This window comes from Trichoderma harzianum (assembly GCF_003025095.1).
Source record: "Trichoderma harzianum CBS 226.95 unplaced genomic scaffold M431scaffold_1, whole genome shotgun sequence".
Lineage (NCBI taxonomy): Eukaryota > Fungi > Ascomycota > Sordariomycetes > Hypocreales > Hypocreaceae > Trichoderma > Trichoderma harzianum.
In genome coordinates, this window is record NW_020209249.1 from 3,763,879 (window position 1) to 3,784,877 (window position 20,999).

At 51.6% G+C, this 20,999-nt stretch overlaps 9 protein-coding genes and 1 pseudogene across 10 annotated transcripts; 6 read left to right on the forward strand and 4 right to left on the reverse strand.

Annotated features, from left to right (window-relative positions):
• Positions 1-22: 22 nt before the first annotated feature.
• Positions 23-1,015, reverse strand: M431DRAFT_503340 (hypothetical protein). Its single transcript, XM_024918291.1, has one exon. The coding sequence runs from the start codon at positions 842-844 to the stop codon at positions 98-100; it is 747 nt and encodes a 248-aa protein (XP_024780864.1). The 5' UTR covers positions 845-1,015; the 3' UTR covers positions 23-97.
• A 1,040-nt stretch (positions 1,016-2,055) lies between these two features.
• On the forward strand, positions 2,056-2,642 carry M431DRAFT_205459 (annotated as a pseudogene; the record flags this gene model as incomplete). The annotated part of the gene is made up of 1 exon: positions 2,056-2,642. A coding segment is annotated over one exon (365 nt), but the record flags the coding sequence as incomplete, so codon positions are not given.
• On the forward strand, positions 2,410-3,924 carry M431DRAFT_489968 (hypothetical protein; the record flags this gene model as incomplete). The annotated part of the gene is made up of 4 exons (XM_024916744.1): positions 2,410-2,550; positions 2,657-3,276; positions 3,334-3,640; positions 3,739-3,924. The coding sequence occupies 4 exons, from the start codon at positions 2,410-2,412 to the stop codon at positions 3,922-3,924; spliced, it is 1,254 nt and encodes a 417-aa protein (XP_024780865.1).
• A 91-nt stretch (positions 3,925-4,015) lies between these two features.
• Positions 4,016-4,513, forward strand: M431DRAFT_205468 (hypothetical protein). Its single transcript, XM_024913387.1, has one exon. The coding sequence runs from the start codon at positions 4,210-4,212 to the stop codon at positions 4,480-4,482; it is 273 nt and encodes a 90-aa protein (XP_024780866.1). The 5' UTR covers positions 4,016-4,209; the 3' UTR covers positions 4,483-4,513.
• Positions 4,514-4,543: 30 nt separating this feature from the next.
• M431DRAFT_71935 (hypothetical protein) lies at positions 4,544-6,964 on the reverse strand (the record flags this gene model as incomplete). The annotated part of the gene is made up of 1 exon (XM_024921967.1): positions 4,544-6,964. One exon carries the CDS (start codon positions 6,962-6,964, stop codon positions 4,544-4,546), a length of 2,421 nt encoding a protein of 806 aa, XP_024780867.1.
• Positions 6,965-9,088: 2,124 nt separating this feature from the next.
• On the forward strand, positions 9,089-10,152 carry M431DRAFT_538365 (hypothetical protein). Its single transcript, XM_024921031.1, has one exon. The coding sequence runs from the start codon at positions 9,135-9,137 to the stop codon at positions 9,840-9,842; it is 708 nt and encodes a 235-aa protein (XP_024780868.1). The 5' UTR covers positions 9,089-9,134; the 3' UTR covers positions 9,843-10,152.
• A 688-nt stretch (positions 10,153-10,840) lies between these two features.
• On the forward strand, positions 10,841-11,989 carry M431DRAFT_1117 (hypothetical protein; the record flags this gene model as incomplete). The annotated part of the gene is made up of 1 exon (XM_024911804.1): positions 10,841-11,989. One exon carries the CDS (start codon positions 10,841-10,843, stop codon positions 11,987-11,989), a length of 1,149 nt encoding a protein of 382 aa, XP_024780869.1.
• A 1,484-nt stretch (positions 11,990-13,473) lies between these two features.
• Positions 13,474-14,977, reverse strand: M431DRAFT_105395 (hypothetical protein). The gene is made up of 4 exons (XM_024911577.1): positions 14,644-14,977; positions 14,512-14,570; positions 14,308-14,426; positions 13,474-14,241 (listed from the first exon to the last, which is right to left on the reverse strand). The coding sequence occupies exons 1-4, from the start codon at positions 14,789-14,791 to the stop codon at positions 13,947-13,949; spliced, it is 621 nt and encodes a 206-aa protein (XP_024780870.1). The 5' UTR covers positions 14,792-14,977; the 3' UTR covers positions 13,474-13,946.
• Positions 14,978-15,901: 924 nt separating this feature from the next.
• M431DRAFT_503346 (hypothetical protein) lies at positions 15,902-16,350 on the reverse strand (the record flags this gene model as incomplete). The annotated part of the gene is made up of 1 exon (XM_024918292.1): positions 15,902-16,350. A coding segment is annotated over exon 1 (170 nt), but the record flags the coding sequence as incomplete, so codon positions are not given.
• Positions 16,351-16,594: 244 nt separating this feature from the next.
• M431DRAFT_73434 (hypothetical protein) lies at positions 16,595-19,147 on the forward strand (the record flags this gene model as incomplete). The annotated part of the gene is made up of 2 exons (XM_024922126.1): positions 16,595-18,869; positions 18,933-19,147. The coding sequence occupies 2 exons, from the start codon at positions 16,595-16,597 to the stop codon at positions 19,145-19,147; spliced, it is 2,490 nt and encodes an 829-aa protein (XP_024780872.1).
• Between the last annotated feature and the right edge of the window lie 1,852 nt (positions 19,148-20,999).

Here is a 20,999-nt window from a genome sequence, read left to right on the forward strand (position 1 = left end):
TATCAATCGTGATCAGGGTTGTGGGTGCATTCAAAGAGCATATTAGATTGTATGTGTATAAGTAATTATGTGAACAAGAAGGACTTTAAATAGATATCTAATCTTGCTCTCCAAGATAAAACAGTCTGTGAAAGGCATACATGTTCTCAAACGTGCAGAACTCCAGCGGCCCAAGGTCAAACTCTCGCTGCAGCGCCGGCAAGTGCTGCGCAAACACCTCGTTCAGCGCATCCCTGTTCTCGCCATCGATGTGCCTCATCAGATACGCCATGGTGATGTGAAAGCCGTACGTCTCGTGGTTCGGCGCCCTGAAGCCCAGCGCATCGCTCACTCTATCTCGCAGCCGTCGCAAGCGCTTCTCCTCCTCTGGGTTTGCTCCCTCAATCTCAAGCCCGATGCCAATAACAGCGGGATCAAAGCCCCGGACTCGCATCTTGTACGGCGGTGCGAGGCCTTCCTTTTCCAGCTCCAGGCCGACTGCCCTCAGTTTCTTGGAGAATTCGCGGGTGCACTCGTCCAGGGGAAGCTTTTCCATTCCGGGAGGCCACATGCCGGGCTCGCATTCTGTGTCGCGGACGCCGTCGACGACGGTCATGTGCCATGAAGGCTTGGGCAAGAGATGGACGAGCTTGGAGAGCACGGGATGGGAGCTTAGAGATGCGTGGAGGGCGTTCATGCCGGGCTGGAGAGGAGAGTCGGCGGGAACATGGCAGACGGTGGTGTTTCCGGGGAAGCGCTGGACGACTCCGTCGGCTGAGAATTTCTCGGGGATGCCAATGGGATAGAGCGGCCGTTGAGGCGTGATGACAGTCGTAGTGACTGTTGATGTGGTGGTGGTGGACATTGTTGCTTATAAGATGATGTGATGATGTGATACCAGTTGATCTGTGGCTAGCAGGGTTGAGAGCTTGGAAGAGATTAGAATGAAATGAATCAATTGAGAGCGTCGTCACGTCACATCTTTGCAGGATTCTTGATAGTGATTCATTCCTTTATAAAGAGCACGTGGGATGCAAGATGACGATCGATGAATGTCTCCATTCAAAAGTTCGTCGCTTCGAGATAAGCCCATCGCCTAGAGATAAGACTTGGTATGGAATGATCTCTTGGAGATGCGAAGCCGGCGTTTTCTTAGCGCCAGGCACGGGGTTTTGTAAGAGGCACAATGACGGATCGGCTATGCGGCTGCCACGTGCCAAAGTGATGATGACCTGACGATGCTGACGGATTGGAATGACCAAAGTATTGTATACGAAGCTCTAACTACCTAGCTGATTTATAGAGGGATATGTATTGATAGTAGAGAGATGGGTATCCTTTAGTATGGATTCCCTTCTCCTGTTTCTAGATTCCAATACTTGACCCTTCATGAAATATACATGAGCCCTCTAATCAAGGGAATTCAATAAAGCCTTGAGCCTCTAGAGATGTCTCTTCCCCAATGATCCCCTCAATAATTCTTTCCAGTTTACCGAGCAACATTTCCCCTGAATTCAATGGCAACACACGAGTGTTCCCCAGAAGACGAAGCTCTAAGCAGTCCCTTCGAGGATATGATATCAACGTGATATCCGTAGGTACGATCTGTGGATTGTCAAATGTCTCAAGGCGAGCTTCGACATCACCAAATCGCATTCTAGGGTTCTCATCAATGTTCATGGAGTTACTCAAGATCGCCGAAGCTGATATGATGGGATAGTTGTTTTAGCGAACCGTGGCGGAACATATTCTCAGTGCGCCAAGCTCTCTGTGATAGTCCTCTTGTTATACTTGTGTAGATAGGGACTACCTGGTACCCATTCATTTTAGAGTGCATTTTAGAAACTACCAGAGTACAATATCCATATTGTTTTATATGTAAAGCACCAATTCGCAATCCTCCCGTATGTAGCTTCGATCAGCAGTTTCAACATTTTCTGTACGACATTCATACTATTCTAAACGGAAAATGCTGCCCAAGTCAATCCCGCTGAGCTTTGGGAATATCCGTCTAATGATTGAGCAGCGCCATCGCCGCCTGTGGTTGTGCTTAGGTAGTGACGCACGGTTTATCCCGTGATAAATCATCCTTATTACAGACAAGGCATTTCTTTCTATCTCCTCTTTCATGCCTTCATGTCATAATATTGATCACGGCACTTGAATCTCAAGCTTCAATTCTCGGAGTTCAAATTACAGTTCCATATCCTTGCAATGCAATTGAAGCTTATCCAGTTCAGGCACATGCACCCAATAATGTCACAGGGACTCCCGGAAAAGTGGGTTCCACAGCGCTATCGACATTCGTGTCTTTCTGGCGTGTCTCGATTAGGCGATTCATCACTCGACAGCAAATCATCATCACCATCTTTTTTCTTTTTCTTCTCCTTTTCGTGCCATTGACGGAGGAATTTCAGGCTGTTCGACGCAATGGCTCGTAGCAGCGCCTTCAGGACTTTGGCTGCGTCATGCGTCTTCATGCTGGCGGCCTGCGCGGCGGCATCGCAGATCAAGGGAACCCCGGCAGCCATCGAGAGTCTAAGCTTGGAGGAGCTTGATGGCCAGCTTCAGGTATGTTTGGCAAGATAAGATAGCTTCACCCTCGGCTGTCTACGTGGAGGAAATCACGGCATCTATTGCAATGCTGACAGAAACCTTCTCTTCTTTGCGCGTCTAGACATGTCCAGTCATCCAGGAACTCAACGCCGCCAAACGGGCGCATTTCGAGACTGCGCCATCCTCCTTCACCACAAAGCTCTTCTCCGTGCTCTTCCCCGGCTCGCCAGCCGTCAACGCCCTCCTCGCCACGCTGTACATCTCCGGCCCGCCCAACTTCCTGCTCGCCCTCGTCCCGACCAACATCGACCCCTCCTCGCTCTCCGTCATGGTGGCCTTTGCCGTGGGAGGCCTGCTGGGAGACACGCTCTTCCACCTGCTGCCCGAGATCTTTATCGGCGAGGACGAGCCGGACAGGGCCAGGTTTGTGCTCGTCGAGCCGAACCGCAACCTCATTCTCGGATTGGGCATCTTGGTTGGCTTCATGACGTTTGTGGCCATGGACAAGGGCTTGCGGATTGCGACTGGTGGTGCTGGGCATGATCACTCACACGGACATTCGCATGACGAGGGACATGCTGTGAATACGGATGTCGGCATCTCTACGGGAGCAAACACGCTCAAGAACGAGGCTAAATCGAGAAAGACGAAGAAGGGCGACAAGCAGACCCCAGTTGACGAGTCGAAACAGCTCAAGGAGATTAACCCCAGCGTAAAGCTAGGAGGCTATCTCAACCTAATGTGAGCTATCCAAATACTCTCTACTAGAACATTAATCAATACTAACCTTCCTCCCAGCGCCGACTTCACCCACAACATCACCGACGGCCTCGCCATGTCCGCCAGCTTCTACGCCTCCCCCACCATTGGCGCGACCACCACCGTCGCCGTCTTCTTCCACGAGATCCCCCACGAGGTCGGCGACTTTGCGCTCCTCGTCCAGTCCGGCTTCTCCAAGCGCGCCGCCATGGCCTCCCAGTTCGTCACCGCCATCGGCGCCTTCATGGGCACCCTCATCGGCATCGCCGTCCAGGAGTTTGGTTCTGGTGCTGGCGGGGATGGCGAGAGCATGGCGAGGAATGCGGGTTTGTGGGGGACGAGCCTTGTAAGTTGCCCCTTTTTATCATTTTTTCTCTCTACGAGAATTAGATATATATTTTTTGAGGTTGGCTCTTGTATTAATGTGTGTGTGTGTTTTGTTAGACATGGGGCGACATGCTGCTGCCCTTTACTGCTGGAACCTTTTTATACGTCGGCACCGTCGCCGTCATCCCGGAACTCCTAGAGACTGGCCCCAACAAGATGCTGGAACTACGCAAGACGCTGACCCAATTCACAGCCGTTGCTGTCGGCGCGGGCATCATGCTGTACATTTCATGGCACGAGTAAAGAAATCTACACTAGAGGGGGCATATATAGAATAGACAGACACACTAGATATGTCAAGCCGAAATGGCTTATCACCATTTAGACCCATGACGATATCAAACAAGATCCTGACTCTGTTCTAATATATCGTGTACGATAGGAATACTCGAAATGGCGTCAACTTGTAAGGAATCGGGCTCAATAACTGTGCATCATATCCTATTCATCAAATGTAATGAAAAATACAAACTACTCATAACCAATGTTTAAGTCATTCCTCCTCCTAACCCGGTATACCATCCGACAATGAAACAGTCCACCATTCCATCTATACTAATAGCCTCATACCCATCCCATCAGCGAAGAAGAAGAAAAGAAAGAGCAAAACGTCGGTATCTTGAAGAAGAAAAGAAAAGCAAAACAATGAATATGATAAGCAATCCTCAACAGCAGTCCCTCCATCTCTCCCGTATGCCATGCAAAGCAGCCAGCCTTCATTCAAACTCCACAAGTCTCTTTTCAATAGACATGGTAACTTTGTTTTTAGGTATGCTTCTTTGTTGTTTTTTTCCGAGTTGAGTTTATTATTTTGAGCTTTTGGTGGTATCATTTGGTATCATTTCTTTCATGCGAGCATCTCTTAATCCTGGAAAAACTTGATGACCTGCTGCAAATCTCTCAAGCCGACGCCGTGCTTGGGGTAGCAAATGTAAACCTCTTCACCGAGGGCACCAAACTTGGATCGGAAACCAGCCTTTCTGCGCAGGCCAAGACTCTCGACAATGGAACGGTAGGTGGTGGCAAGGAACTTGGCCCGGATGCCGTGAAGGTGCTCGCCAGGAGTCAACTTCTCCGACACACCGACACCAAACGTCACCTGTCCGGTGACGCACGACAGCGCGTGCTCAATGAGGACCTCGATGGCGCCGTTGACAGCTCCGGGGAAGTCCAGAGCCCACTTGACCTGCCAGCCGTGGCGAGGCGACAGCTTGGCCAAGACAACCATGGCGTGCACCTTGCCGTCCTTCTCGGCGGCAAAGTAGCGGCGGTGCTCCGGGTCGACCCAGGGGCGCACCTCGGTCAAGTGCACCTGCTTGCCCTTGCGGTTGGCCTTCCAGGCCTCAATGGCCGGATCGGCGCGCGAGATAAAGTCCTCGTCGGGCTTGACTTCGTGAATCTTGACACCTTCGCGCTCGACTCTGCGGGCCTTGGGTCCGCCAGCCGGGCTCTGGTGTCTCGCGGTATCGACACGCTGCTCCTCGGTACAGGAGAGGGTTCGCCAGCCCATGTCGTGTGCCAGAATTCTCTGCACGTCGTACGATACAAGCATCCACATGGGGACAAGGCGGAGCTCAGTCACGACGTACTTGACAAACGACGAGATGACGTCCGTGTACTGCGACTTATCGCAGAGAGGATCGCCAGTGATCATGGCAAACTTCTCCTGCTTGACATATCCAATGGCGGCGCCAGACTTGTGTCTCCAAATCTCGAATCGCTCGTCGAGCCAAGAGGTGTTGGAAGCATCGCCATAGTTGGCAATGAGCTTCTCGACCGGGGGAGTATGGAGTGCGGCATACTGCTTGGTGGTGTCGGCCTCGGGGTGGGGCAGGCCGGGCTTGCGGTCGGGGAGGGACTTGGGGTCGCGGTAGAAGAGCGAGGCGTTTCGCACATCGCCGAGCTCGAGCATCCAGGTCACGATACGCTCGAGACCAAGACCGGCTCCAGCGTGGGGCGGCGCGCCGAGGTCGAAGCCGGCCAAGTACTCTTCCATGCCCTCTTCGGCAATGCCGGCGGCAGACATGTTGGCACGCAGCTCTCCGGCATCGTGGATACGCTGACCACCGGAACAAATCTCCTGGCCGCGGATGAAGATGTCAAAGGATCGGGTCCACCTGGGGTCTTCGGGGTCTTTGTGGGTATAGAAGGGGCGGGCGTTTGTGGGGAAGCGGTCTAGCACGTAGTAATCGGTGTTGTACTTCTCCCTAACAAGCTCACCCAGTCGGATCTCGTCAGAAGTGGAAAGATCCTCCTCGGGAGCCTCACGGCCGTCGTCTCGGAGCATCTGGAGACCGTCTCGGAAGTCGAGAATGAGCGTCTCGTCCAGGTACTTGAACTCGCTGCTGGGCCATCGCTGCTTGAGGACCTCGACCTCGGGCATGGCGTAGACGGCCTTGAAGACGTTCTTGAGGAACTCATCAAGCACCTGGATGACCTCGTGGTAGTCATGCTCAATAGCCATTTCAATGTCCAGACCGGTGTACTCGGTAAGATGGCGATGAGTGTTTGAGTTTTCGGCACGGAAAACAGGACCAATCTCATAGACACGACCAAAGTCGGCAGAGACAGACATTTGCTTGGCGAGCTGGGGGCTCTGGGCCAAGAAGGCCTTGCGACCAAAGTAGTTGACCTTGAAGACGGAGGCACCGCTCTCAGTGGCAGCAGGCTGGAGCTTGGGGGTGTTGATCTCTACAAAGCCATAGCCCTCGAGGGTGTCACGGAACTGGCGAGAGACCATGGATCGGATGCGGAACAGGGCCTGGTTAGCCGGGTGTCGCAGATCAAGAATACGCGATGACATGCGGTTGCGCATGGCCTCGGGGGGTCTGTAGACGCTGAAGGGGGCGCTCTGGGCCGGGTTCACAAGCCACAGGCCATGGATATCAACCTCGGCGTGGGAGACGGTGGCGGATCGGACAGGCTCGGGAGGCGCCTTGAGCACACCGTTGATTTGAAGCAGTGATTCAGCAGGAAGCTTCTGCACCCACTGGACCATTTCCATGTTTTCTCTAGAAAGGACACCCTGGATGGAGAAGGTCTGGTCGCGGAGGAGAAGGAAATCGAGGGCCTTGGAAAGCTGGCGCTGCGTGTGAATGCGGCCACGGAAGTTGACCTCGGTGCCGATGGGCAGCGAGTCCAGCTCGGCGATGGTGTTGAGCTCATACGGGTGCGTTGGCCAGTCAGAGCCGCTGCTGCGCACGCTGTCAAACGACGTGGTCGAGTTGTCCATGCTGGATCGTGGAGAGCCCTGGGCCGACCTACGACCGCCTCCCTCGTTCATCGACGCCAGAATCTGGCGCGTAGCCTCGCTGTGGACGGCTGGAGCAACGGGCGAGCTGGGGATGGACAGTGACGAAGCCACCGGGGTGGCAGAGGTGGGCGTGGCATTCATCATGTACTGATGGTAGCTGTTGCGGTTGGAGCTGGTGCCGCCATACGCCTTGGGGAGATGGTCGCGAGGCACGGAACGGTCAGGGCTTGCTCGTCTGCTGCTTCTCGTGCTGTTGGAGCGCAAGGGGAGGCCAAAAGCCGATAGGATGGGGGAGTTTCTCCCGCTGTCGGTGCCCGGCATGGTGATGTATAAATACGGATGAAGATGACGGGCTGGTGTCGAGCGTCTCTTGGACTGAGGGACTTGAGTTCCGTTGGTGACGGAAGTACTAATAAGACGTAGCCCCTGGGGTTATCGCTGCCAAAACCCGCGGAATCGGTGAATTGATTGGCTGCAGTGATGATTCGCAAGTTTTGCGCAAGGGACGAAGGAATTGCAAGTGTGGCAACGGGCAACTGAAGTGTGACTGGGTGGGCAGCAGTTCCAGTTCCGCTTGTGCTTGTTCGCCGTCCGGAGCTCGCGGGGTTGCTTGGCGGGGTCGCAATCAGTCAAAAATCAAACCAGCAGATGCTTGCAGCTGACTGGGGCTCTCTAATTGGTGCGGCGCTACGGTTCCCCTTCTGGAGTGATGATGTTATCGAAGCCCCTGCCCTGACAGCTTTTGCGTCGTTTTTTCGCCTTCGCTGTGATCGCTTCACGGGAATGACGTTGGACTGAATCACGACCGTCTTCGAGGCGACAGCTGTCAAGTGGTTGGTTGCTGGCAGATTTGATTTGATTCGCCCGCGGGAGCTATTTTTGGTTGTTCTGGGAATATTAACCGGTAGTTGATATCTCGAGGGAGGGGTGGCTAGCACCAAGAAGAGTAGAATAGTGGGAGCAGAAGCAAGTTGAAATTTGCCTTTATGCTTGGAAAATGGATCTGTTTCCTAATGCTCTGGGGTATTTCATGCGCGAGTCAACGGCAGGATGGAGAGATGGAAAGAGAGGAGGGGAGGCGACAATGGCTCTTACTGAGGCTGCTCAAGCCTTATATAATACAGCCAGCAACTTCAGAGGGGTGCAAGTGTCTCTGACCAGGGTGAGAAGACAGAAAAAAACTCGAATCCCTCGATACAGCTAAGCAATACCAAATCACAGACTCAGCAACGACCAGAACGCAAATGGCCGGGTGCCGAACCGAGCTACGAGGCCTCGACTTGCCCACTCCTCGGCAACGCTCGTGAAGCACTCACTCAGTCCAGTCTCTGCCCGTACAGTAACATGGAACCCAGATCTCCACCCTGCGACTTTAGACTCCGCCCGAACCCGACAGCCTATCCGCCTAGCACGTTGGACGCGGAATTATCAGTGTCATTGGGTGGCAGCTGAGAGGGGGGACCGTGTTAATTCGCTGTTGGAAGCCATTAGTTAGCCATTATCTAAGCGCAATGCAGCATGCAGGATTCTGGCGTCCATCCACAGTAAGGTTCCCAGGCCAGGATCCATGGATCTCGTCTTTTTTAGGCCCTGGTTGGCGCTGGCCTGGCCTGTGAAATTCTCCTCCGTTAGCTCGCGCTTTCGGCCGGCACTGCTGCTAGGCACTTTCTACCCCGGCGTCACACGACGGATTCAACGCTGTCTTTCTTAGGCGACAATCGGGCAGCCGCATTCAGCGCGCGGGCGACGGACTCTAGATAGGGCGCGAGAAGGGCAGAGTAGAAACCGGCCTGGGTCTGAAACCGCTTGCACATGATGAATAATAGTTTAGTAGTAGCAGGGAGGTATCAGCGCATATGCAGGTGAAATTCTACAGTCTTGCATGGTCCAATGATGTAATTGAGTCTTCTTTTACCTCTTCAGTCCTACAGTACGGAGTACCAACATGGGAATCAAGTAATCTACTACTAAGGTACCTGGTGATGGCAGCAATGGACCGCTCTCACGGGTACCTTTGCAGTGTGTACGCGTACCTGGGAAGACGCCGCGGCTGTGAATTGGATCGCTAGTGCTTGCAATTAGTGGTAGAGCGAGTGACATTTTGCAGAATTTTCTTCGGTTGCCGCCTAATACTCGTGCATACGGAGTACACACATACAGTACAGTACGAAGCACTCGCACACCAACTTGGAATGCTGACATGAGAGATTTGCGAGCTAGCCAACCACAGGCCAGTCAGAGGGCTCAGAACATCTACCGGGCGTTCTTGATCTCTGCGCTACCACTTGCGGCGCAACAGGAGAATCCTCTCAAGGGCTTGGCTATGCCTTATCAGGGCGTTGCTCTGCTACTACTGTACTGGGCAGATGCTGCTGGGACTGCAGGATTGCCGTGCTGTACAGCCGCCGAGGTCGGGCACCTTGGTATCGCGTGGGATGAATACTCGTACATTGATGTCAATATTCACGCATCCAATGTGTTACAGCATACGACATTCATTCAAACAACACACTCTGCTTGTTGTTTTCATTGTTTAGTAAAATGTTACTGTACCTTATGCAATGACGTCAAGCTCTGTAATTTGATAAGGCTCCCAAGGCCAAGACGGGACCAGAACAAAAAGCACATGGGAATCTGCATCGTTGCACGGCCCGGCATCGTGCGATCAGGTCGCCAAGCACTCTATCATATGAGCAGCGTCCAGGTCCAGGATCTTTGTCTGCAGCTCCCCCCAAACCCATCCGACGTCATGGCAGGTCTGTGCTCGCTTTCCAGCTTCTTCTACGGAGCCGCTGCCGGACCCATGCAAGAATTACGGAGTAGCCTCTCCGTTGCAGTTACAAGGGGTTGCTGCACTACGACTGCACGTAGCATCGATGCTGATGGCGTCTGTTGCCCAGCTTTCTAGAAGTTCGTATCTCGTACTTGGAAGACAACTAAAACAACTTACAATGGACTGTGGCCCAACAAAATCTGCCAACCCTGAACCAAATTGCCTCGTCCATCCTGTCATAGGTAGTCCAGCGCCAGATCACAACCACCAACATCCATCTCCTCTTCAGCCCATCCAAACCATTCAAATAGTGTCCCCCAAAGAAGCTTTTCGCCGATCCCATTGAACTCTGCTAGCGCCAGTCCCGACGCTGCCGAACCCGCTTCCGTCTCTCGTTGCAGCGTCTCCACGAAATAGATCAATCCATCCACCAGCTACGAGTATTAGTCCGTGGTTCCATTGGCATGGGCACTGCAACCATTGTTAGGGGTTCCATGCAAGCCATTTTCCTTTTTCTTCTTTTGACTCTACTCCGTAGTCCGTACTGTAAGTTAGGCTCTGTTGTTGAATCTCGCGTCTGGCCATCCTCACACACACCTTGGCAATACTGTATTAAGCCGTTAGATAACAACTTAGTAATAAGCCCTAGAGGGAGCCACTTGGACTCGTAGAAACAGGGCAAAATCGATACGGTACCTGGACTCCGCATTCCCCAAGGTATATCAACGACCTCGGGGTACCGATGACGCGTTATCCAGACTGTAGAAGAACAACCGCAACGTGGCAAAACACAGCACAGTCGGTTCATCATCGCCATCGCACTCAAGTATTCGCCTAGTACCTCATCTCATGTTGCCTCTTCCATCTAAGCCGTACCTTTTCCGTGCCTCGTCTCGTGCGCCACCCCTCATCTGATCAAAACTTTTTTTCCCCTCCTCCTTTCCATCTTTCCATCTCACTGGCTTCGCTCCACGCCCCTCTCTCCTCCATTCACCCCGCCAGTCTCATTCTCATCCCCAGCACAGCCAATCCGCGTTCCCCCAGCCTTTCCGCAAGTCTGGCTGTATAGCAACCCAAACTGTCCATTCTCTTGAAATAGAATCGAGGCGGATGACCCTGAGCGCGCCTCCCACATGGAGATCGTCCCGGAACACATCAGGAAACCGACAGTCCCGGAGCCGGATGACTATGTCAATCCCTTGGAGGCAAGTTCCCGCTGGACCCTGAATGCGCGTGCTCAGGCCATCCGTTATGCGTCCAGCCTCGGCTTCAGCATCGCCAACCGCACTGAGCCTGCGGCACCCACGCCGTCCACCGAGTTCTGGGTAGACTCGACGCTCGCCGAAGCCAAAGGCCCCAAGAAGATTCGTGTCGAGGTGTGGACGCCGCCGCGCCTGGCCATCGGGCCTCGTGCTGCCGTCGTGGCCCTCCATGGAGGTGGATGGATTCTCGGCCAGGGCACCGACAATGCGCGCTGGGCATGCGCCGTCATGACCTCGCTGGATGCCGTCGTCTTCACTGTCAATTATCGCCTGGCCCCCAATTACCCGTTCCCGACGCCCATTGAGGACTGCGTCGATGCCATCTTGGCGATTGCGAAACGTGCCGCGCAATTTGGCATCGACCCCAATCGTATGATCCTCTCGGGCTTCTCCGCTGGTGCCACTACGGCCCTCTCCAGCTGGCTCATTCTCAAAGAGCCGGCGCGCTGGAACTACACGCTGCCATTCGCCGTCCCTCGCATTACTGGTCTCGTGCTCTTCTACCCAGGTCTCGACTGGACAATCAACAGGGCAGACAAGAGGCTTAGTTGCGCCCGTCCCGATCTCACTCTGTCCAAAGGCCTGACAGACCTTATCGATGCCTCATATGTCTATCCTCCCATTCCTCGTCATGACCGCGCCGACCTAAGGCTCTCCCCGGGCCTGATGCCTGATGATCTCATGAAGAATTTGCCGCCCATCCACTTATGCTTATGCGAATATGACATGCTTCTCGCCGAGGGTCTCCGCTTCGCAGAAAGACTAAAGGCCCTGAAGAAGACGGTAACCGTCCGTGTCGTCGCAAAGGAAAAGCATGCATGGGACTGCCCCCCGCCAATGGTGCAAAAGGAGAGCGTCGAGGTCGAATATGGAGAGGCAACTCAGGCCATCGCCAATTGGCTGGGTCAGGAGCACGACACGGACAGGGAGTCGATGCGGTCCATGAAGACGAAGCGCCTGCGGATCCCCCGGCCTAGCTTCCTGGCCCTCAGGTCGAAATCAACAATAGGGCCTTTTTGAGTACGCTCCTTTGATTTCATTTTTCCTTGATTGGAAGCCTGTAGCGTTCCGGTTTTTTCCCTTTGTTTTCCTTTATTTTTCGCCATCGTCTCTGATTACCTCAGCCATTCCGTATGCTGGGTAGACAAGAATTAGTAGACAAGACAAGAACAAGAAATGCGTGCATGGGGCAAGGTTACACCCAGGAGAATGCTACTGTATTTAGCGAATGGTTATTTCTGGCGTTGGGGCATGCATAGAAGCGGCGAACTGGAGAAACCCGTGTTTATACGATATAAACGGGAAATGTCTGACAAGATATCAATGTTCAATTTTACTTTCATCTTATCTACAAAAGCTAAATATACTCGATTATCTTATGTCATCACTAGCCATTCTTTAATCAACTCAGAGTCTATAACCTTGATAATCATAAGCATTCCAAACAACCTTGAAGTAAAAAGAGAGATGGAGTAGGTTCAATTTCTCACGCCTCTCATCGCCCACCCCCCTCGTCACATCTCTTCCTCATGCAAGCTACCGGCGGTCACATCCGCGGCGTTAAGTATGAATAGCTATTGGATCAATACTTGACATGCCTTAGTCCTTTCACCTCCACTTCTATTCCACGGGAGCCGGAAGTCAAAGTGGATTTGGGTGATGCGGGTCAAGCACGTGGATCAAAGGTCCAATGCCGGGCGTGAGCCATGTGCCGGGATCGATTGGGTGCTTCTCTTGGCACGATCCGCCGGAAGGGCGCCCAACGACAAAATAACAGTCGTGAATATATGGAGTGTTGCTATTCGTTGCAGCACAGTATTGATATCGAGGGGGGTGGGATTTTCTGGTTTAGCAGCTACCGGCTCGGAAGGTTCGGATAGGCTATCGGGATCACGGGCCCATGAGCACGAGGTGGCTTGGAGAGAGATGTGTGATTTAGAGGTCAAGTTAAGAAGTTTTGGGGATTTTATGATTGGAATGCGGGTTAATTAGAGTGCTTACAAGGGGATGGCTTGAAGGGAAGATGTGCCGGAGGATGAAGGGGGGGTGTTGTTTAAATTGTTGATGGAGGGGGGTGGTTCTGGTGGTTTGGAGTTGTATGACTTTGAGATGCTTCACGTGGGGGGAGGGAAGATAGACAGACACATGATGCTGTTGAGGAGGTGTTGATGGCTGCATTTCGAGGACTGGCTTTGAAGAGGCGATGGGCGGGGTTTTTGCGACTTTACTGCAATAATTTGTTCATGACTGAATAATTTTTGTTTTATTTCTTCTGTTCCGTGGCGGTTTGTGTGTAAGTTCTTGGAAGAATAACAAGTATTAGCTTGAAATGCTGCATCGAGGCAATTGACCAACCAATTATTACCTCCGCTACATCTTTTATATTGAACATGTATCTACTAGCTTCAATGCAGAATTTTAGTCAAGATCAAAAATTTAATAATATTGTTCATATTGGCCGTCATATGATGCCATATCCACGCTTCTCGGTATCTGACTTTCTTGGGCTATCACCATTATGCAAGTAGAATTACTATCATTGTCGCATTCTACGGGATACGAATAGTGCTTGCCAATGAGTCTAAGTCTCTTTTACACTCAGATACTTGTGTAAAAGATAGATACGCTACTTGTTAGACATAGACTTACAGTTTCTCGGTCTATATCTATATAATACCGAGGCAGAGCTCGGCCAAAGCTGCACTATCATGACTCTTGTACGACAGAGCACCAATCCACTATCAGGTACTTGCTAGATCCATATCACAATAACAAATATAACAACACTCTTAGGCATCCAACAGTACCTCTTAATTGCATTATGTCAAAGGACACGCAGCTTTCAATTCATCTTCAAGACGCTAGTATATTTGACCCAAGTAATAATAAGATATACTCGCCTCATGTCGTTCCTTCGTAAAATTACTAATATGTACTAGAACGTGCTAACAAGGCCGCTTGAATATGCCAGCCAAATTTACCACTTAGCCTCCTTGCTCTCAACAAAGCCCTTCAGAATGCCAACAATCTTATCCAGAGCGGCCAGGTAGACCCTCAGGTCAGTGGAGACCTTGTCCTGGTCAGCTCCGAGCTTGGTATAGAAGTCGTTGCGGTAAGGGCAGGCGCTCATGGCGGCGCTGAAGACGGGCTTGATCAGGAAGCTGTGGTGAGGCTTGAGGGTCGAGCCATAGGCGTTTCGGAAGGAGTCGGCAAGCTCCTCGGAGGGGTTGGCGACGTTGGCGCTGAGGGCAAGGCAAGTAAACTCGAGACCACTGGTTCGGGAGTATATGGTTAGCGACACGACTGTTTATACAGAAGGACAAGGTTAGGTTACATACCGGACAAGCCACAGGAGGCCCTCGGTGGCAGTGTGCTTCTTGGTCTTGAGCTCGTTGCGGACGAGGTCCTGGATGTTCTCAGACTCGGCGGGAGCGGCGAGCTGACGCTCACGGAGTTTCTAAGTGAAGCCAAACACATCAGCTACTGAACATGCATCCAATTGACCAGCCACTCTCTGGATGGAGCTGGAGCTTGATACATACCTTGACGTTGCCAAGCATGTCGTTCTTGACAGGGGAGAAAGCAACAGAGCCCAGAACGTCTAGACGGGTGAAATGGTTAGACACAAAGCTCTTCCCGGTGCATTGGAGCATATGGACGCAGCAGCAACCTACCAAACATGGTGGTCAGGGACTCGGCAGCATCGAGGAACTGGGTGGTAGCAATGGCATTGCCCTTTTCGGCATCAATGGGCACGTCGACAAAGGACTGCTTGAAGGTGTGGACGATGGTGGCGCCCTCGGGGATGGCAAGAGCAGACATGATGAATTATTTTTGGTGTTTCTTTTCTGTTGGAATTGTTCTAGATTGTGTGCCAAAATAGGACAGAGACGAATTGAAGCTGGGGAGAGGAAGAGAGAAGTTGAAGTATCGGGTCGTAAGTCGGTGAATGCTCGACATTGTGCTTGGGAGCTGGTGGGGGCAAGAAGGCTCAGGTGGGGTTTTGGCCAGGTGTCTCAGGAGAATGCGAGAAAGGGGTCAAGGGTCAGGGAGATTTTATGGGGCGGTGCGGATGTATCTTTACGTGGCTGGGCCGGCGAAGAGGTACTTCCAACCTAAGTACGAGTACATGCAACCATTCGATTTACGAGGTTTGGCTGTTTGAATTCAATTCAGTGACCTGTCACAGTAGAGACGGTGAGGATTGAGGAGGCTGGGAATTGGTAATTGTATGCCCGATGTACAGAGTACTAACTGGTACCATGGTGTAAGCAATGCTGTTAAAGTGTTCTACTGTCAATGCTTGGATCAGATACATTGGCCACGATGGGTCGCCAATTGGAACACGTCCGTCCTGCTGCATGTGCAGTGCATGTACTCCGCATTTATCGAGGCATGGCATTGGTTTCACCAGATCGCTCTGGTGCTTGGAGGCTTACATAAGGCAGTTTGGCAGTACAGTACAGGCTCATAGCAAGGCCGCAGTGGATCTTCTTACGCGTCAGTTGAGCTCATGTGAATTATGATCAAAACCGGTACTCGTATATGTCACCACACAGTTCATCGCTTGTTTCGATGCGTTCTGTCCCTGGAATTGAATCCAGCGGTATAGAGATCGCCTGTTTTCTCCCTTTTCTCTTTTAATTATGTTCAAAGTTGGAAGATTTACGGTAAATCTCCTACCAATCTTGACTCCATCCACACGTGCCTTGCGCATGGCTTGAGGCATCTTGCTTCTATGCAGCTAGCTCAGATCTTCCGAGATTCAGCATTCAAAACAATGAGATCCATTCGCACACTCTAACCTTAGTATTCACATCCATTAGTTTAATACTAAATCAACAGCCGACACGAGGGGAACAAAACAATCGATTGCATTGATGGCTACGTCACCTTGTCCAGCTGCTTTTCTTTTAGGTAACCTCCAGGGTCCTTGATAGTCATGACGTCACTATTCCTCTGCCGCAATAAGGCAGCCCCTCCGACTCAATCAGCCTCTGAAACCTGCCAAACAATTTTATTCTGTGTCACACAACCAAAAAAAACTTGAATAGTTAGCCAAGGCCATATCAATGCAGCCAAATAGACGTAGCTGACAGAAATTGGCTTTGCATTAGCTGCCCATTTCACCAATCTGGAGCCACGAATCTCTGCTTTCATTCGATATCAGCCCCGTGGCGCCGCCAACATCTGCCTCCAGCTGCTCCCCCCCTCAAAGAAAGCTGTGCTACCCGATGATGTGCAGGGTTGGTTCAGCTAGCTCTCTTCGGGTCGATCCTTCGTCATGGTCTCATCTTGTCAAAGTCTGCTGAGCTTGGACCCCCGCTTCCTTGATGGCCTCGTCTTGGCATAGCTAGCATTCCAGCTATATAAACCTCCCGTATATTGTGCTTTATTAGAACCTCTTTATGTCGTCATGCCCTCGTGAAACCATTGAATTGATTTATGATCTTTTAATCGTTTATTTCAACAGTCAACCCCTCAAACCGTGACGTTCGTTTCCAACTCGTGTCCTTGCTACGAAGCCCCTACGGCCGAACCAGTAGATTTATTCCATCATTTTCAGCAATCGAGATGGCTGCCCCAAAGCCCGCGCAGCATAGTGGACATGGTTTCCATGGTTTCATGGACAGCTTAAAGGGCAAGCTTCATGATTCCAAGCTAAAAGACGCCAAAGTAGCCGTATCAAACAAGAAACATCAGATTGGAAAGTTTGGCAACCTGTTTAACAGGGACCACCGCCACGACGAGGCGCACGAGATTCGCTGCGATAACAAGAGGACCAAGATCTGTGCCTCTCACCGTTTCCAGTCATACTTTCCCGAGCGCGAAGGAAACCTTGTCAAGTGGTATGTGGACGGACGGGATTATTTCTGGGCGGTATCCGTCGCTTTGGAACAGGCCAAAGAAACCATCTACATTGAAGACTGGTGGCTCTCGCCAGAGCTCTTCCTGAGGCGGCCTCCACATCAGAAACAGGAATACAGGCTCGACCAGATTCTGAAACGAAAAGCGGAACAGGGAGTCAAGATCTATGTCATTGTTTACAAAGAGGTCGAGGCGGCGCTTACATGCAATTCCGAACACACCAAACATGCCCTGCAAGCTCTCTGCCCAGAAGGCACTCCAGGATACAACAACATCAATATTATGAGGCATCCAGATCACAATGTGCTCGAAAACGCAGCAGATATGACAATGTACTGGGCTCACCACGAAAAATTCATCGTCATCGACTATGCGATTGCTTTCATCGGCGGTCTCGATCTCTGCTTTGGGCGATGGGATGCTCACCATCACCCTCTGTCAGATATCCACCCAGATGAGGTGAAATCAGAGGTTTGGCCCGGTCAGGACTTCAACAACAATCGAGTCATGGACTTCAAAAAGGTCCAGGATTGGCAAGACAACGAACTCAGCAAGGCAGATTACGGCCGAATGCCTTGGCACGACGTCTCCATGGCTGTCATCGGCCCTTGCGTGTATGATATTGCCGAGCATTTCGTTTTGAGGTGGAACTTTGTCAAACGTGACAAGTACAAACGCGACGAGAGATTCGACTGGATTATACTAGAGGGCCGTGAAGGCGAGGATGAGGATTTGATCGGAGTACAACGGCCAAAGTATCCAAAGGGCGACTATCTCAGACACCCCCTGAATCCTCTGAGCACCAAGAATCTGCTCGGTCGAGGCACTGTTAATGCCCAGGTTGTCAGATCCAGCGCCGACTGGTCCAGCGGGATCCTGACAGATCGATCCATTCAAAACGCATATGCAGAGGTCATTGCTACCGCGGAACACTACGTCTATATTGAGAATCAATTCTTCATCACTGCTACCGGCGAGCACCAATCCCCAATCTGCAATACCATTGGCGCGGCCATTGTTGAGGCTGTGGTTCGAGCAGGAAAAGAAGGCCGGAAGTTCAGGGTCATTATTATCATCCCTGCCGTTCCAGGGTTTGCAGGCGATCTTCGAGACGATGCAGCCTCTGGCACAAGAGCCATCATGGATTACCAGTACAAATCAATATGTCGAGGAGAGCACTCCATCTTTGAGCAGGTTAAAGCTCAGGGGGTAGACCCAACCAAACACATCTTCTTCTTCAACTTGAGATCCTACGACCGCCTGAATAAGACTCCGGCCATTCATGAAGCGGAGCAGAAGACGGGTATCAAATACCAGAAAGTCCAGCGAGCTCTGGCTGAAGAGATCATGGGCGAGGGAATCCACGGGACGTCTGATCCGATAGAGAACGAAAGAGACAACCACATGGGTCAGGAAAACGAAAAAGAAAAAGGCCGCAACGAGGCACTGCAGGCAAAGGAGATCTTCGAAAAGGCCAAGCCCAAGGAAGAGGTCCAGACATCGATCTCTGTGGCGCACCACGCCATGGCCGACCAAGAACCTCTAGAAGACGAGCCGTGGGCAGACCCAGAGTCTGAAATCAAGAACTGGATCCAGGAGGAGCTCTATGTGCATGCCAAGCTGCTCATTGCCGACGACCGAATCGTGATTTGCGGCTCAAGCAACCTCAACGATCGCAGCCAGATGGGAAATCACGACAGCGAGCTGAGTATTGTCATGGAGGACACCAATATTGTCAGAACGACGATGGACGGAAGGCCGTTTGAAGCAGGATACCATGCGACGACCCTGCGACGATTCCTTTGGCGAGAGCATCTCGGTCTTCTCCCCCCACAGGACTTTGATGCCAAGGATGATATCAATGCACAACCCCCTAGTGTCGAGCCCGAGAATAACGTCTACGATAATGATGAGAGTTGGAAGTTTGTAGAGGATCCGCTGGGTGACGAGTTGTGGGATCTGTGGACAAGTCGAGCAGACAAGAACACGGAGCTCTTCCGCCACCTCTTTCACGCTGATCCAGACGACCACAGTAAGTTCACACTTCCCACATCTTTTTTAGGAGTAAGTAGCACAAGCTAACCACAAGGGCTAGTCAAAACATTCGACGATTACGATCGATATTTGCCGCCTAGGGGCGTCAAGTCGGGGCACATTTTCGACCAGTTCATGCCGCCCGAGGAGGCGAAGAAGAAGCTGGCGCAGATCAAGGGGCATCTGGTGTGGATGCCGATGGACTTTTTGAAGGATGCAGAGATGGCGGAGTGGGGGCTTCAGGTGAATTCGTGGACGGAGAGTGTGTATACTTGATTGTGCATATTTGAAGAGTTGTCTTTGTTTTCTTTTATTGTTATTGCTTAACAGTTAACAGGGACCTTGGTAGGGCCGTTACGAGGGAAGCATTTGAGGTATACCTAATGAGTAAAAGACTGGAGCTGTAATGAATGAATGGGTATTGATCATCCGTCCATCCCATTCATGAAATTTATGCACCGCGGCGCCTAAACCGTAGCTTCAGCCACAATCGATGCATCATTGACCAATGCTTGCGAATCTCGTGCATCTACCAGAAACTCCGTTGCCGAAGCGCGGCCGCATATTCGGTCGCATCAAGCAGGGGGGACAAGCGAACATAGCCCTACGCGAGAAACTCCTAAAGTAAGTAAAGTAGCAACAGAAGCCTTTTCCTGCCTCAGTTTGTGTCACAGCTTTTTTGTCACAGCTCGATGGGCGTGGAAAATAAGAGGACACGAGAATTTAGGATATAGTTAGCGGCTTGCGCTTGTGAACTGGAAGCGCCGCGGTGGTGGCCAATGGTAGGGGCGAGATGGTCAATCACACGCATAAGCTTGGGTGACATGAGGGTTCCATGATATGGGTGATGGAAGGGAAAGGAAAGGAAAGGGCCGGTTGTTGACTCAGAGGGTGATTTCGCTTCCCCCTCTTTTGTACCTTGCCTTTTGGTGAGTGGTTGTTTATGGCAGGAGGTGAGAGTTGGCGAAGGCGTTTGTGTGATGAGGATGGGGTTGAGTCGGTGAAGGTTGAGGGGAGACGGTGAAAGTTGAAGCTGGAGAATAAGAAGCTGAGTAGAGCAGTACTGGGCAGATATTGGTTGGCGTCTTTGAGAGACATGGTCAAAACATTGGCAAAGAGGAAGAAGTAGAAGAAGAAGCAAAAGTATAGCGCATCCTCTGGCGCTATTGCTGGATTAGCTGTTGCCATCGTCGAGTCTACGATCTTCATAGTTGAGGCTATACTCGTACATCCTTGTCCCTGAACCCTTGTTTCTTTGATGCCCAAGTTTCGTCGGCAGGATTTGACAGCGGCAACTCATTCAGACCCGTCAAATCCAGTTACAGAGTGCATCCAACAACATGCTCATCCATCCATATCTATATATCTATATATAAGTATTATGCTTCTTTTTCTGTTTCAGCCTCTCCATCCCGTGCATGTCGGCCCGTCGATGTGGTGTCTTCAGCAACCTGCAAGAAATGCTTGATTCATGCTGGTCCAGGGGCCCCCCGCCAGCCACCAGCCGCTGTAGCGCCCCGCAGTGGCTCTGGTTACAGCGGTCTAGCAGTACCTAACAGTACCTAACAGGCGCCGAGCCCCACGTTGGTTGCCCAAACCCAATCCAGCGGCTATTCCTGAGCCGTCAATGGCATCACCAGAGCAGCCCGGCAAATCACCAGTCGTCCATGCCAAAAGCCCTGGTATGTTGCTTTAAGCTTTTTTATCCTTTCTTCTTCTTTCGCAACCTTGATTTTAATTTTGTCTACCGTGAATCAAGCAATTACACGCATCTTCATCGACTCAACTCGATCCGATTACTGTTCTCTGGTCTCTGTCGTTGTCGTAGCTTGTCAAGTAGAGAGACCCCGCTTCAGAAGCCAAAAACAACGACCACGAGATACAAAGGCAGAGGTGTCACCAAGCTTAGGTAGCAGCTACGAACTAATCTTACGTTGCCTCCACAACACACACAGCTCGAGACACGCAAGGCTACTACGCAAGCCTCTTCGCCTTCGACATCGAGCTCGATCCTTGGACTTCGACCCAGCTGGGCATACAAACGGCACCGCTGCTTACAGCTCCCACTCGTTCGTTTCTCTCCGCCACTTGTGCCGCTACTCGTACTCCTCTCCCCATCTTGCCAGCA